This window comes from Caretta caretta, chromosome 7 (genome assembly GCF_965140235.1).
Source record: "Caretta caretta isolate rCarCar2 chromosome 7, rCarCar1.hap1, whole genome shotgun sequence".
In the NCBI taxonomy this organism is placed as follows: domain Eukaryota; kingdom Metazoa; phylum Chordata; order Testudines; family Cheloniidae; genus Caretta; species Caretta caretta.
In genome coordinates, this window is record NC_134212.1 from 43,801,534 (window position 1) to 43,816,778 (window position 15,245).

Below are 15,245 nucleotides of genomic sequence, written 5' to 3' on the forward strand. Positions count from 1 at the left end.
CAATATGATGGGAAATCTTGGAGGGGAGGCAGGCAAACCAGTTTAAAAATAGGCATGAGGTAATTAGTCTGTTCCTTAATTTTTCAGCACGAAGACGTGATGTCCATCTATCCAAAGAACAAGAGAGCCGTCTTCCTTCACACTGGTTGAAAAGTAAAGGGGCCCATACCACAATGGCAGATGCACTGTGGCGTCTTCGAGACTTGATGCTACGAGACACCCTCAATATCCGTCAAGCATACAACATAGAAAATGTTTAATCACATACATTGCTTTTTCCTTTGATACCAACATATAAAGAGTTTTGTGGAACAATAGCTGTTTTAGTTACTGGCTGGGGAGAGATAACCAACAATAATTTTTATTGCATTTTGCTGTACATTGCAAGACCATTTTTATAAGGACACTTTTAATAAGCATCTTTCACTTTTTGTTATATTACGTTGACTTTATCCAATACAAAAACTTTTTGCATATGTTCCCTTTGTTTAAAAGGCAATTTCATATTTGATTATAAGTGTAGTCAAGGTTTCATCTTTCTTGTACTTATTACTGAGAATCGAATGCCATCAGTTTTTTGTATAAAAAAGAGAAAAAAGCAAAACAAATAAGCGTTTACAGATTAGTTTGAAAAATACAATGGAATGTGAAATTAGTCATAGTTTACCTCATAGAAGAATGTGTGTACATGCGCTTGTGTGTGTTAACCACTTCCAGCAGAAATACCAGTTGGATGTGAACTGAAAGGCTTTATGTAAATAAAGGAAAAGGGTGCGTCAACACTAGCAACAATTGGATCTGTGATTAACCACTAGCGCAGCTCCACTGGTTGTAGCAACAGTAGAAATGCTAGTGTAGAAAGGACACAGATGTGCTTACTGCTGTGTTGTCCAACTGTGTCCAGTTATTTGATGGTGTTGACAATGGCCATTGAGATCCCAGATCAGTAACAGAATACACGTACAAACTGAATCACAAATAAATGCATTTGAAAGGTGAAATGCTTTATCTGCCAAGACCTGCATTCAGGGTTCTGTGACATCACTTACACGTACAGCAGGGTAGGGAGCTGCATTCCTTGCATGGGTTTAGGTTCATTAATATTTGCAAGAGAAATGGAAAACTTTGACTTAATTTAGGTCTTGGAAAGTAAATAAAAGAGGGGGAAAGACTGCAGCTGATTAATTTTAAAATGATTTTAAAATCTACATATGTTCTGTTAATGATTTGGTATTATAAGAGATTTTTGTATTTTTTTTTTAAGTGTTTCAGTTCACTATAATGAAAGTATTGTAGTATGGCTGGAGGGAAATTGAACATATAATTCTAGCTTTAAAATAAAATACTACAGCATGTGTAAAATCAACACAGTGTATACCAGGGTTTATAGATGGGAGAGAATAGGTTGCTTGCATTGCACCTTTTTTCTTCTTAATCACTAGGTACGTATGGTGTGTTCTATCCACATTTCAGGGCTGTGACTTCCTTCTTGTTCAGAACTTGCCAGACAGTTAAAAACAAATTAACAAACAAGCTTTTTGACTGCAAAGTTGTTTATCAGAGCCAAATTCTTTTATGATACATAATTATTTTTTTAATGATTTTGATATTCAGCAAACAAAAAAATTTGGGAAAGCAAAATTACTTAAAAATCTTCTACTAGGGTGATCACTGAAACATGTATCCAAAAGAACCAATCTGCTGATATTTTCTCATCTAACAGAGTGAAATATTCATCATGTGGAAATGTATTTTAAAAAGCACTGAAATAGAAAAGTCTTCCTTGAACACAATGTGCAAATTTTCACTTTAAAATAGTCAACATTTTGGTGATTAGTTCAGTGACATGCTTTGTAGTGATGAGGAAAATGTGATGTGCAAGTATAAATTGTGATTGATCTTACACTATTTGTTAGTTTTTTCAGTAATTACAGGAAATATTATTTCATATTTTCTGGTAGTCACTTAAAGATCCAGGTCTTCAGACATGATACTAATATGAAGGAAAGGGAAACAGTATGGAGAGGGAAGTGATTTGTAAATTTGAACCCTACAAGTAATACAAGTATTGCACATATACCCTTTGTTTAGTTTACTGCCATTTGTAAACAACCAACTCTAAATTTAAATTTAATGTAAAACATTTTGCAAATATATTAAACCTCCAACATGTATAGTATCATTTTAACGTACATTTAAATGACCATAAGCTTTGCAGATTTTAGCAACAAAAACAGGACATTGAGCTGAATCAGATAGGCAGCAAGTCCTAATTTTTGAGTATTTAGAACCATCATGAACTGTATCACTACAATCAGAGTCTCTTATTGCTAGACATTTAACAAAATTACACCAAAGAGCCTGGAATTAATTTTACTTAAGTTATTTTTTATTTATTTTTAATTTTTCTTTTGGGCACTGGATGGGATTCCCTTTGGAATCTGTACATCTCAGATCTTTAATTTGTCAGAAAGGTCAGTGTTGAACAACCTGCAGCATTGCCTCTTTCCCACCGTAGGGAGCCTTCACCGCTCCTCCTGGCCCAGGAGCAAGAGATTGGAACTGTAAACCAAATCCTGGGTCTCCTGCATGGCAGTGCAGAGCACTACCATGAGGCCACTGGGCTGGCCCATATCAATTATATTAAACTTTTTATTTATTTCAAAATCATGTCTCTGTATATTGCGGGCATTTCAATGGAGAGTGCAGTAAAATTTAGGATTTATGGTTTGATGGCTACAATCTAGAATTATTTTCTAACTCTGAATGGTTAAAAAGACATGCCTCTCTTTGGGAGTATTTGAACCCATAATTTGTATTTCACCGTGATTTACTGTATTGGCATAAATGAAATTTTTAAAATTAAAAAAAAAAGGATGCATGGGAAATGGTTGGCTTCTGTGAGAGTGAAAAATAGATTAATTTAGAATCTGTATTTTAGTAAACTACTTGGAGGCCGTTAATTGTTCATCTTCTCTTCCCCAGTCCTCCCCGCAATCCCTCCCTTTCCTTCAAGAGAAAACTTACTGTTTGTGTAAAAATTTGAAAGTTGGTGTTGGTGACTTTTCAGTATATGTTTTCGGACCTGGTTAATCCATGTTTGGTTTTTCCTTACATCTGTGTACCCAAAATGTTAGTGATAACCAGGCTTATAACATGTATGTACCATCAATTTGTTTGAGGCTTTTTAATTTGAATAAAAATAGTTTGCAAAGTGATTTGGATTAACCAGGTTTGATTGTCCCATTAAGACTTTTGTTAAAATTTTATTTCAAGCAGCTCTGACTGTTGCAAATCCAGATTTTATCAAGACTTTGGGAAAGAAGGTGTGTGTGTGTGTGTGTGTGTGAGAGAGAGTGAGTGAGTGAGTGTGGGTTTTTTTGTTTTGTTTTAAGAATCAGTAGACAACAGCATTCAGATTGTCCTCTACACAGTAGGAAATCCCTGGGTTGTACTGCCAAGGACAGTGATGCTGAACGATACGGATCCAATATTGAGCCATGTGGAATATGACCTTTTGATCAGCAAGAACTGAAGAGCAGTCACCAAAAGAAGCATGGTGATTGGCATGGTAAGATATAAACCAACCCAGGCTGTCATAGCACAAACTGGTAGTAAAAAAAAAAAAAAAATTAAAAATCCCATGAGTCCAATGTTTGTGTGTGCATTCATACTGAGAATAAACAGCAGGCCTCTAATTAGATCCTAGAAGTAGGTCCAATTCAGGACTGCCTCATATATTTGGGAATTAAGCTAAATTAGAATACTAAGGGTGAAAAATGCAGTCTGTCTGTAAACCTGATATTCAAAGACCTTTACCTAACATTTGAAATTACAATTAAAAATGAGGATGGAAATGTTTTTCTAGTTTTATTTTTAAAAAATTACAGGGGCTCCTATCTAAGAATCTAAGTTTTTGGCATAAATTGGAAACACAAATCATGTCAAATAGCCAGCAGGACACACAATGTGATGTTTTTAAATAACTGAATTAACAAAAGTTAATGGTTCTCAAGAAAGGAAACATTTCTTGTCAAAAAATGTAATGTCTGTCAACTTTTTAAATGGCCCTTCACAGCCATCGGCCTGTACAATCCATTTGAGCAGAAAATTTCCCAAACTTCATACTGTTCCTGCTTGAAAACTCAGTTCTTATATTCCTACTACTTACTCTATCTGCCATAAGGTCTAATTTAGATCTTAATGAGACAATGGACTAAACTTACTGCTGACATTAGTGGGCCCAGCTGAACTGTAGAGCTGTAGCTGCTTCAACCAATGTTGAATTTGATTCACTGTCTCAATATTAAAGCAGATCTGGTAGCATTACCTAAAGTTAAGGTTGCCCAGCACTTTTGTAAGACCCTGTTTTCAATTACTTTGTCAGACCTTTTGCTTATTGTGCATATAAGGATCATTCTGTGGATGCAATCACACATTGGGCTCCTTCAAGGCTTTTTCCTCAAGGTACTGGACCGCTCCCCGGCATGCATGAAAGATCAAGTGAGGGTTTAGGCACAGGTAATCAACTCTTTAAAATGGTGGTGAGCCCAGGTCAATGTCCGCTAGGGCATGCCCATGAGCCTTCTAGATCCTTTGATTCTCAGGCTGGCAAGCATACTTGGGGTACCAAACAGCTCAAGGCATCTGGAACCCAGAGGAAAGGACCTACAGCATAAACTGTCTAGAACTAAGACCAGTCAAGCTGGTGCGATGAAGGTTCCAGTCCAGCCTAGAAGGAAACTATGTCCTGATTCAGGTCCTACAACATGATCACAGTTGCTTATGTGAACAACCTAGGGAGGAACAAGAAACCCAGGGCTACAAGCCAAAATGATGTTAATCATACAGTGGACAGAACCTTCTTTTCTTTAGGGCAGTCCACATAAAGGGAGACACGAATTAGAAGGCTTAGCAGGGGCAAGGTGAACAATTCTGAGTTGTGCCTGAATCAGGAAGTCTTCAAGTTAATCGTCTGATTGTTCAGCTTGCCCTCAAATGGCCTATTCACAAACCACATGAATGCAAAGAGACCAAAGTACTTCAGTAGGGAGGTGCACCCCTGATTCATGGGGACAAATGCCCTATTGCACGGATGGCCACATGGCCTCCTCCATGCATTTCCACCCTTCCCATTATTAGGGAAGGTGGTCCAGAAAATAAAATGAGAGCAAGTGACAGCAATATTGGTAATCCCACACCGGCCAAAAAAGCCCTGGTTTTTGGACCTGATAGATCTGAAATTAGGACTACCGCTACAGCTCCCAAAGAGACAGGACATCCTCTCACAAGGGTCTCTCCTTCAGTCATACCCAAGCCAGCTGCACCCAATAGCCTCGTTATCGAAAGGGAAGCACTAAGGTTTGTCCTCCAAAGTCATCAGGACAGGTCTTCTAGAAGAGTGGTGACCTTACAAGCATGGCCCTCTATCTGGACCAAGTTCTGAGGCTGGTGCAGAGTCACGAAGTTAATACTAGGAATCCAGGAACTCTGGCTATTTTGGATTTTTCTCTACGAAAGCTTTGATAAAGGTTTCCTCCAAACTAGCACCATTGCATGTCAGTTGTCTGCCCTTAGTAGTGTGGTGTTTGCAAGATCCATGGTTCTCTGGTAGAGAACCCCCAGGAAGCCAGATTCCTTAGGACAGTCTGATTAGCCAATCGGTAATCAGGCCTCATTCCCAGATGGGTCCTGCCACTTGTACTAAGAGCCATGACAAACCACCCCTTCAAACCACTGGTGTAAGTGTCAGCATTTTATTTGTCCATCAAGACTTGCTTTCTGATAGAATATCATGTCCGCCAGGCAAGTGTTGGAGCTGGCAGCACTTTCTGGGCAGGAGACTTACTGTGTGTTTCATGAAGACAAGGTGGTGCTCAGAACTCTGGAATTATTTATCCCAAAGGTGAACTCTTCCTTCCATGCTTCCAAAGAAGTGATTCTCTCTTCATTTTGTCCAAGGCCACAGCACCCCCTGAGGAGAGGCGAGACAGATGTTAGAAGGCTTTTGAAAATTTATCTCAAATGTACAGGGTTTGTGAGGAGTTTGGGTGCCGTGTTTGTATCCTTCCATCCGAAATGCCAAAAACTTAGAGCTTCCAGGTTCTCCATTGCTAGGTGGATTAAATCAGTAGCTCTCAACCTTTCCAGACTGCTGTACCCCTTTCAGGAGTCTTATTTGTCTTGTGTATCCCTAAGTTTCACCTTACTTAAAAACTACTTGCTTACAAAATCAGACATAAAAATACAAAAGTATCATGGTGCGCTGTTACTGAAAAATTGCTTGCTTTCTCATTTTTACCATATAGTTATAAATCAAGTGGAGTATAAATATTTCAGCGTATAGTATGTAGAGCAGTATAACCCTGTCATTGTCTGTATGAAATTGTAGTTTGTACTGACTGTGCTAGTGCTTTTTATGTAGCCTGTTGTAAAAATAATGACAAATAATTAGAGTTGATGTACCACCTGGAAGACCTCTGCGTACCCCCAGGGGTACACATACCCCTGTTTGAGAACCCCTGGGTTAGATTATGTATTGTGGAAGGATACAAGGCATCGGAAATTTCAGTCCCTGAAGTGATCAGGACACACTCCCGCAATCCTTGGTGACATCGTGTGCAAAATAGCTCATGCATTTACAGCAGAAATTTGTAAGGTGGCCACATGGTCAACTACTACCATTGTTAGCAAGCATTACAAGGTGGACTTCCAGTTCTGCGCTCTGGTGACCTGAGCAGGAAGGTGCTGGAGATGATGGCTTAGAAATGATTTTTGCCTTTGAGCAAATGTTATGAGCAGGGAGGGGATACTGTTTTCCTTTTTTTCTGACCTTCTCTATGCCCTTCCTACATCTGTTCACTGCTCGACAAGTCCCAGAGAATTGTGGGAAATTCTGGGCTACAGTATAGAAAATTTCTTATTGATGATTTCCTTTCTGCTAGCAGTCTCTCCCACAATTCTACCCACTTGGCCTTGAGCCAAAAGGTCAGCTGCTGAGTGGGATCTTTAACATGGGCCTTTTTTTTCTGTTGTGGTTCACTGAACATAGTTGGTCAGTTACCTCTGAAGTATTTGTTACTAATATTATTATACAATTTTTACAACTTTGGAATAACTCATCTGTCCCCAAGCGGGAGCCGAGGGGGCATGGCCAGAGTGGTGGCAACAAAAAGCTGATCTGCCTCTGTGAACTGCAAGAGTGAGCAGAGCAGCCCAGATGTCAAGAACTATGGAAGACCCGGCTAGCAGAAAGGTAATTATTGGTAAGAAATTTTCTATTCCTGTGCTCTTTAACGCTGGATCTCAGGCAGCATGAAAGAGGAATCTCACTGACTTGAATGCAGAAGGGACAAAATCCAGACTGGGGTGAGGGGTGCTAGAAGGAGGAAATTGGTATAAGGAGACTGGGACTTGCTCGGCAAGATGACTGGGGTTGAGAGCCAGTCAAGGGAAAAGGGAAAGGGTGGGGGACTAGAAGCCACTTAGGATGGGCGGGGAAAGGACTGAAATCAGATGATGAGCCCATCTCTATGGGTATGTCTGTGAAGACTGAGACTGGCTGAGAGAGAAGACTGGGAATGGGAACAGGCACAGATTGGGGATCAAGTGAGTAGTACAGAGGGGAAGACTGAGACTGGTTTGGGAAGGAGACTGGAACTATGATGAGAGGTGTAGGGTAGAGGCCAAAGACAAGAAGCATCTCTTAGCCCTAGGTCATACTCTCCTCCAGAACCTTCAATGGAACTCAAGATTCCTGAATCTCAGCATTCCTCTGCAGTCAACAAATATCTGTGAAACCCACTGGCAAAGTGTGTGTCTTATCCTGCCTCCAGTGCTGCTACACATAGGGAATGACAAACTCCTATTGATATCAGATACTCCATTAGTTCAAGTGGCAGAGGTCTGTGCTGAGGATCTTAAGGCTCCAACCTTGCTGATGACCTGTTGAAGGTGTCTGGACCCCTTCCTCATTAGTTCAAAGGTGTGTAGAGTTAGTGAAATGAGGCAGGATTGCAGGAACAGAAAGGAGGGTCTCATGGTTAAGGCATTTGAATACCACTGTGAGAACTGGACTCTGTCCCAGCTTCCACCAGAGTTACTGTGTGATTTTTTTTTAAGCCCAAATCTATGTTTATTTAGGACTTTAATATCATGATACTTGGTTCATTAATTTGGGAAATATCTAAATACCATTAAATAAATTTTAAAAAATCCTAATAGCCTCTGGACCAAACAAGATGTTAAACCAAAAAGTTAGAATAGAAGGGACACTGCTTACATTAACACTTTTTAAAAAATATATAATTGCTTTCTTTAAGGCAATTAGCCACAGTGGTGAGACATCTTCTCTGTTTCAGGTGTTGCAGTACAGCGTGCAGAGTTTTGGATTCCAGATCACACCAGCCCCATTGTAACTGAAAGCCATGGGTTCTGTGGGAAACAATGGCAACTGAAAGGACAACTTGCACCGGTGATTTGTTTCCTTTAGAACAAACTTTTCATAGCTGGCCACTAATTGTGTTTTCACTTTCTGCTTGCCCAACTTGAGACCTTGGAGTCTGATTTGCAAAAGTTCTGAGCACTCACAGATGCAACTAAAGTCAGTGGGAGCTGTGCTTTGAACATACAGTGCTATCAAAATGCTAACTACTCTCTCTGAAAAATCACAATGCAGAGGTCTGAAATTGGGCAACCGAAGTTTATGGACACTTTTGATGTTAATATCTGTTTCAGTACCCCATTTATAAAAAGGGGGTATCACCTGATCTCACATGGGAGTGATGAATATAAATTCATTAATAATTGTGAAGCACTCAGATACCATAGTGAAGACTACCATAGAAAAGTGAATTAAGAAATGAATAATTCTGTCATCAGTGTTGGATTTGAATAGGGTGCAATTAATATGGGTTTGGGCCACACATTAAACAATGAGAATAAACAATATATTGAATAATTGCTAATTCAGTGAGCCAGCCCTCCTGTGCCCTGAATGATGCAAGGCTAGGTCATGGGCAGAAAATAGTGTAGTTAAACACTATCATAATATATTTGCATGTAGAAGGGGCTAAATTTTGTAGAGGTAAAGTTATGGCATTTTTCTAATTAAGGGCTTGACTTTGCAAACTTAACATTCTTGTATTATTGTGTGTAATCTGTTACAGTAGTGCCCAATGGCCTCAAATTAGTCTTAATAGAATGACTTAGGATATTAAAGTTAACCATGTGCATAAATGTTTACAAGATCAGGGTCTTACAGATGTATATGAAGACTTAAGTCCCTGCCTGCCCTAAAAAATGTACAGTCCAAAGATTCTTAACTCTGTCAGAATAAAAATCTAACCTATTGCTATTACCTCTGAATTGCATTCCTTTCTCAGTTGCTTAGATATTTTTTGCTTATGTTTTTTCTAAAGTATAATAGGGCTTAGTCATACCTTTATTCTCTTAGCAATCAACTTTTTTTTTCTGAAAACACAAGTGGCGCTAGCCCTTTAAAAAATGAAATCTTTGGGGCAGATGGTGATGGAGAATTTTTGGATAGTCTTCAGTCTTGTAACAAAGTCCCTCTCCTGCATTTAAAAATCAAATACCTAGATGAGATATTTGAGGCAGTGGTTGTCGTCTCTTTTTAATTAATGAAAACCCACTTCTGTATAATGTGGCTCTTAAAAAGGAATTAGCAAAAGACAGTTTTAAGTACACAGCCCATCTGGGTTTTTGTCCTAATCATAACCCTTGATTTAAAAACTTGTTATGGAAATGTTTTGTTGTAATATAATGCATTGCTAGAAAGTCTAGGCTTCAAGTCAGGTACTGTAGAAGTTAACACGAACTGCAGCACACAACTTTGGCTTGGCACTGCAGTTTTAATAGGCAATTCTAATTCAAAACATGATATGGGTGATTTTCCTGCATTATTACTGAAATGCCTTTGTATATTGATATTAAATGTTTTTAGCTCTGCTAGGTAGCTTTAAGACCAAAAAATTATTTTAAACAGCTTCTTGTTGTCCTTGAGCAGTATTTTCTTTCTATAGAAATAGATCCAGGAATCAATTAAAATAATTCAGTGTTTCATATATTTCTGTTGCATGTCCCTCCACACTTAAGGATCTAAAAAGATAACCTTTTCCAAGACCATATCTCATATTCATCTCCTTATCATCAGCGTGGCTGCAGTTGGTGCAACCGATACATGTATTTCGTCAGGCCTAAATGGATGACTCTTCAAATATACTCCAAGCGTAGCAAGCTTATTTTTCCATAAATCTGTTCTATTGTATTTGGGGGAAAGAGCAGTATAGTGGAAAGAAAACAAATCTGAGACAAGAGCAGTTTCTATCAATACAAGCAAAACTAACTAACTATGGAAACTGCATATCTACTTTTCTTCTGCTTAAATCAGTTACAGTGGGAGTTGTCTCAGCACGCACAGGAAAGCAGTGGTACTTTGTTTATTCAGTTTAGTTTATTTAACAGAGCTTTGCACAAACAACATTCTTCACCCTTCTATTCAGAAAATATTACTGGAAAAGATTCTAAAGTGGGTGAAGGAAGAATACACTCAAAATATTTTGGAAAACCATGTTTCATAGACCAGGCAATGAGTGCATTACAGTCCAATTTGCAGAGATGTAGTCTTGTGAATGCATTTAACAGGAGTTATAATTCTCTAAACTATGATTCACAGGATTCAAGGGTTCAGGGTATGTGTGTCAAAATGGTTCAGTGAAAAATTCATCTTTCTTCCATCCTCCGCTCATATTGTCTCTCCGACCGTTTCCTACGGTAAACATCATCTGCCGTGAAGAGATTCTTTGATTATTTGCCTGAGATTTTAGGAAGAGTCAAACAATCTTCCAAGAACAAAATCCTAAATTTGTGAATGTTGACACTTAGGAGCTTTCAGAGCTAGTTTCCATTTGTAGATGCTGACAAGAATTTAAAAGAATGAGTTAATGAGTCTAATCTACCCTCTTTAAAAAATAAATTCTCACTTCCATCTTGCCCTGAATTGCTGGTTTTTTTTTAAATGTATATTCTTTCTTGGGTAAAATTTCTATACCTGAAATATGATGCACACATACCTTCCCTTGGAAACAACTAAATTTAAAAAAAAATATATGATCTGGCCCTGTTTGAAGGCAGGGCCAGATTAAGGTATAGGTCTGTGCCTAGGTTCCTAGTTCCTGGAATATCACAAAGGCTTCAAAATCTCAGCTTCATTTAAAAAAACAAAACACAAAACCGGTTTTCTAGATCTGATGCTTACAAAGAAAAGACTGAAAATGTAACTTGAGTGTAAATAACACAGTAAAGTCTACGTGCATGTGCTGACAGCCTGAAACAGCTCAGCTGTGAGCTGCTCCACAGAATGAAGCATTGACTCTGAAAACCACTGTTGTGGGGGACCCTAGTGACACCACACCAGCAAAGGACTGTGAGAAGGGGATCTTTGATTGCCACAGCTCAATCACAGCTCTGCTGGAATGGTGTTAGCAACCCCCACCCTCCAGGTTTATGAAGACTGAAGTCTTCCTCCTTTGGGTGGTGGTGGTGCCTGTCTCCCCCCAGCGGACATCTTGTTTGGGTGGCACTTGCCACTTGAGAGGAAGCTGCATGGTACACAGGGCATGGCCATGGTATGCAGGCACAAGCTAGAAACCACCTATCCATCCCCTAACTCATGCCACAGAATGCCTAAGCCCCCATGTTGCCTTAATATGGTCCTGTCTGAACTTCTAATTCATAATAAATACCCATGACCAGATGAGTTCCTGCAATGGAAAACAACGATTAATGATCAGTTTTACTATGTATGCCTGTTTTTCACAAAAACAGCCAGTTTGTGAACAAGTAAAATTGCAGAATTAAGTGAGCCCGCTCTGCCTTTAGCGCAACATCATTTAGGTATATGACATTCCTGTTATATGGAAGAAAATAAACTCATCTCCAGAAATGCAAAGGATGCTTTCTAATTAACATGCTTTTCTTCACAACCATACAGCAGTAGTGCCAATGGAAGATTTACATGCAAAACAAACCAACCAATCCACTAAAAGCACCTAATGTGAGACATTGAACTGGGCAAATATATTAGTTTTCAGCTGTGGAAATGATATATTTAGATGTTTGCAAATGTAGAAAACATCAGGATATGTGAAAGTATTCCTACATACCAAACAGCAACACTGAAATGTTACTTAGTTCCTCTTTCTGAAATGCCCCTATATACAAATTTAATGAGGCTTCTTTATTTAAAAAAAAACAAAAACCTAATTCATTGCTTTCATAGAGTTTACTTGGGTAAACAGCTACTTGCTGAGAGGAAGGCACTTTAATGTAACTCATTAATCTTTCAGGTGTACAACAGCCGAATTAATGTTCTATCTTAAATTGCAGCTGGATTAAAAGTGTGGCACTCAATATGCTGGATTACTACCCTCATACTGACAAACTGCTTTGCTTGAATGGCTCTGATTCTACTACTGACAGGGCTTTAGGTGAGTGTCTTCAGCTGGTCTCAGGCAAAAACAGAACCTGCAATGGCAAGTCTTAGAATATAAAATACAGAGCAACTAGTTTTCAGATTTTTAAAAATTTAATGGGCGTTTAAAGTTTAAGGATACTCTTTGTTAAAGTGGATGCTAATTGCTTGTTACTTAAAATCTTAAATTGGATTTTAAATTTTTTTTAAACTAACTAATGAAAGCTGCTGCTACGTAAACAAAAATAGCACTGGTGTGCTCTAGCATGCCTATGGGGATTTAGTTAATAAAAGCTGTAGTTTATAGGTCAAAAAAATGAAATGTGCATCCTGGAATAGTAGAGTATTTTGGATAGTAGATCATTGGTAACAGTGTGCAAGTTGCAGAGATGGGCAATCCCACTTCACTAGAGAAGATGATATTGGATCCAAAAGTGGAATATGTGCAACATGACAATACTCTCCTGCCACTTACAAAATGTCTCTTCGCCAAGCCGGACATTGATCATAAACCACTCCATGGCTCCCCCAAGGAGAAAGAAGAAAGGAAGGAATCTGTACATGCCAAAGTGCTGCTTTCCAGGCACCAGCTGCAAGAGGTATCTTATTTTTCTCCTCACCAGCATTTCAGGGATGGCAATAGGGTCTCACCTCCACCACCAAACAAGCTGAAAGAAAGAAGAGTTGTGGAGTCAAATAAAGTGTTTACCAGCCCAAACACAACCAACCCCTGGTTTCAGAGTAACAGCCGTGTTAGTCTGTATTTGCAAAAAGAAAAGGAGGACTTGTGGCACCTTAGAGACTAACCAGTTTATTTGAGCATAAGCTTTCGTGAGCTACAGCTCACTTCATCGGATGCATACCGTGGCTGTAGGTCACGAAAGCTTATGCTCAAATAAATTGGTTAGTCTCTAAGGTGCCACAAGTCCTCCTTTTCTTTTTGCAATCCCTGGTTGTTTCTACGGTGTTGAGGGGTGTACATGGGAGAAGGGAAAGGCTTGTCACACAGTAAACAAGAGCAGTAGGGTCTTCGTCACTACACCATTCCCTCCCTCCCTCCCACCCGAGGAGCAGCTGAGCAATGGTGAGAGGAGTCAGGTCCGCTCTCGCCTCCTGTGTCTTCCCAGCTGCGTTACTTCCACGCACCCCGACTCCCGTCCACACCCAATAGCCTCCAGCTGGAGCTAACAGCGCGGGGGGGGGGGGGACGCCTTAACCCCCGTCCCTCTCCCCAAGCACGCTGGTGGGGCAGGGAGGGGCCCTCTGCACCCCGCAAAGAACAAACCTACAGGCCACTGTCCGAGTTCCTGCCCGGGGAGCCCCAGACCCTCCCCCAGCCTGCGTGGCGGTCTCAGGGGCCCCCAACGGTCACTCATATAACGGTCCCCAATCCGCACATGCCCTCCTCCCCCTCGGGGGAGGCGTCTCGCGATCCGCACGGAGGACGACGACCCACACCCCGTCCCATCCGGGCGCGGAAGAGAACGCGAAGAAGACAGCGCAGCCGCAGCAGGCAGAAGAAACGTAGCGGGCACGTGATCCAGGAGGGTGGTTTGCCGCGTGCTTGATTGGTCAGAGCGGCTGGAAAGGGCGGGGCCTAAGGAGCGCGGTTTGTGGAGGGGGTTGTCGCCTAGAGGCGGGGCCTACCAGGAGACAGAGAGCGCCAGTGGCTATGGTGGCGCCGTCTAGTGTTCTGTCCAGTCTCCTTCAGCCCCTGTGGGTCTGGGGCTTATCGCCCCGCCCCTCGAGCGCACTGCGGTGGGGCGCTGCTCTCCGTCACCGCCTGCGGCGGGTGGGGCCAGTGAGGGACCGAGTTCTCCCGCCCTGCCGATGGCTCTCAGGCTCTGGGCCCCCAGCATTGGCCCCTCGCCGATCGTTCTCAGGCAAGGGGCCCGGGTGCTACGTCTTGGGCTGGGGTGTTGGCCCCTTGCCGGAGGCTCTCAAGCGAGGGGCCAGAGTGTGGGCCCTAAAAGGGGGTGTTGCCCCCTTGCAAGCATTCTTTGTCGTCAGGGGCCCTCGGCCAGGGTTCGTCCCACTTGCTAATGTCTCTCATTCTCTGAGTAACTTTCTGTGTTGCTTACCTGTGCAGCAGACCAGGAAAAGTCTCTTTCACTGGAGAGACTGTTGGTTACTACTGAACCCCTCCTGTGATTTCAAGGCTCTGGTGAGAGAAGAGTTGACTCCAGGGCTTCACAGGGAGGTGTGAGACCCAAGCTGAGGAATCTAGTCAAATGGTATCTTCAAATAAGCAAATTAACACATACTTTTCCCTAGACTGAGGAACACCCCCCCCCCCCCAAATGTCAGCCTGGAGAAGTGAAACTGAATTAACCCTAAGAGATTTAAAAATTTTATTGAAGTTAATGTTTAAAATCAAATTTACAAAAGGTAAGAGGGAAGGTACAGTTCATCTGGGGTTAGGGTTAGGTTATGGGATATTGCAAGTATTGATTACAAGGTTCACGAGGTACATTCATATCACATAACCAGTACAGATCCAGATTGCGGTGTGAGAGTTTTTAAAGCGTCAGTGGATAAATGGGCTTGGGTACCCCACCCATGGTATGTATTAAGAGTCTAAGTCTGTATTGGTCTAGAGAATAAGTACATGGGTGGGGTGTCAGGGAAGGAAGTGGGTTATTTCCCTGGTTGTCATTCTCGGTTATTCGACCTGGTACTGGCGGTGACCTGTGATGTGTTCTGTGTAGATGTCTCTGGACCACCTGATGGTGTCGGACACCATGAGCTGTCT

At 41.1% G+C, this 15,245-nt stretch overlaps 2 protein-coding genes across 27 annotated transcripts in view; one reads left to right on the plus strand and one right to left on the minus strand.

The window, feature by feature from the left end:
* PBRM1 (polybromo 1) overlaps positions 1–3,218 on the plus strand; it is an 87,637-nt gene extending 84,419 nt beyond the window's left edge. For all 26 annotated transcript variants that reach the window (XM_048857729.2, XM_075130578.1, XM_075130580.1 and 23 more), the window contains one exon: positions 88–3,218. In XM_048857729.2, coding sequence (XP_048713686.1) covers positions 88–260 — 173 coding nt within the window. In that variant the 3' untranslated portion in view covers positions 261–3,218. The remainder of the gene's footprint in view (positions 1–87) is intronic.
* A 7,234-nt stretch (positions 3,219–10,452) lies between these two features.
* UQCC5 (ubiquinol-cytochrome c reductase complex assembly factor 5) lies at positions 10,453–13,991 on the minus strand. Its single transcript, XM_048857786.2, has 3 exons — positions 13,779–13,991; positions 12,969–13,161; positions 10,453–10,805 (listed from the first exon to the last, which is right to left on the minus strand). Exons 2-3 carry the CDS (start codon positions 13,117–13,119, stop codon positions 10,744–10,746), a joined length of 213 nt encoding a protein of 70 aa, XP_048713743.1. The 5' UTR covers positions 13,120–13,161; positions 13,779–13,991; the 3' UTR covers positions 10,453–10,743.
* Positions 13,992–15,245: the final 1,254 nt, after the last annotated feature.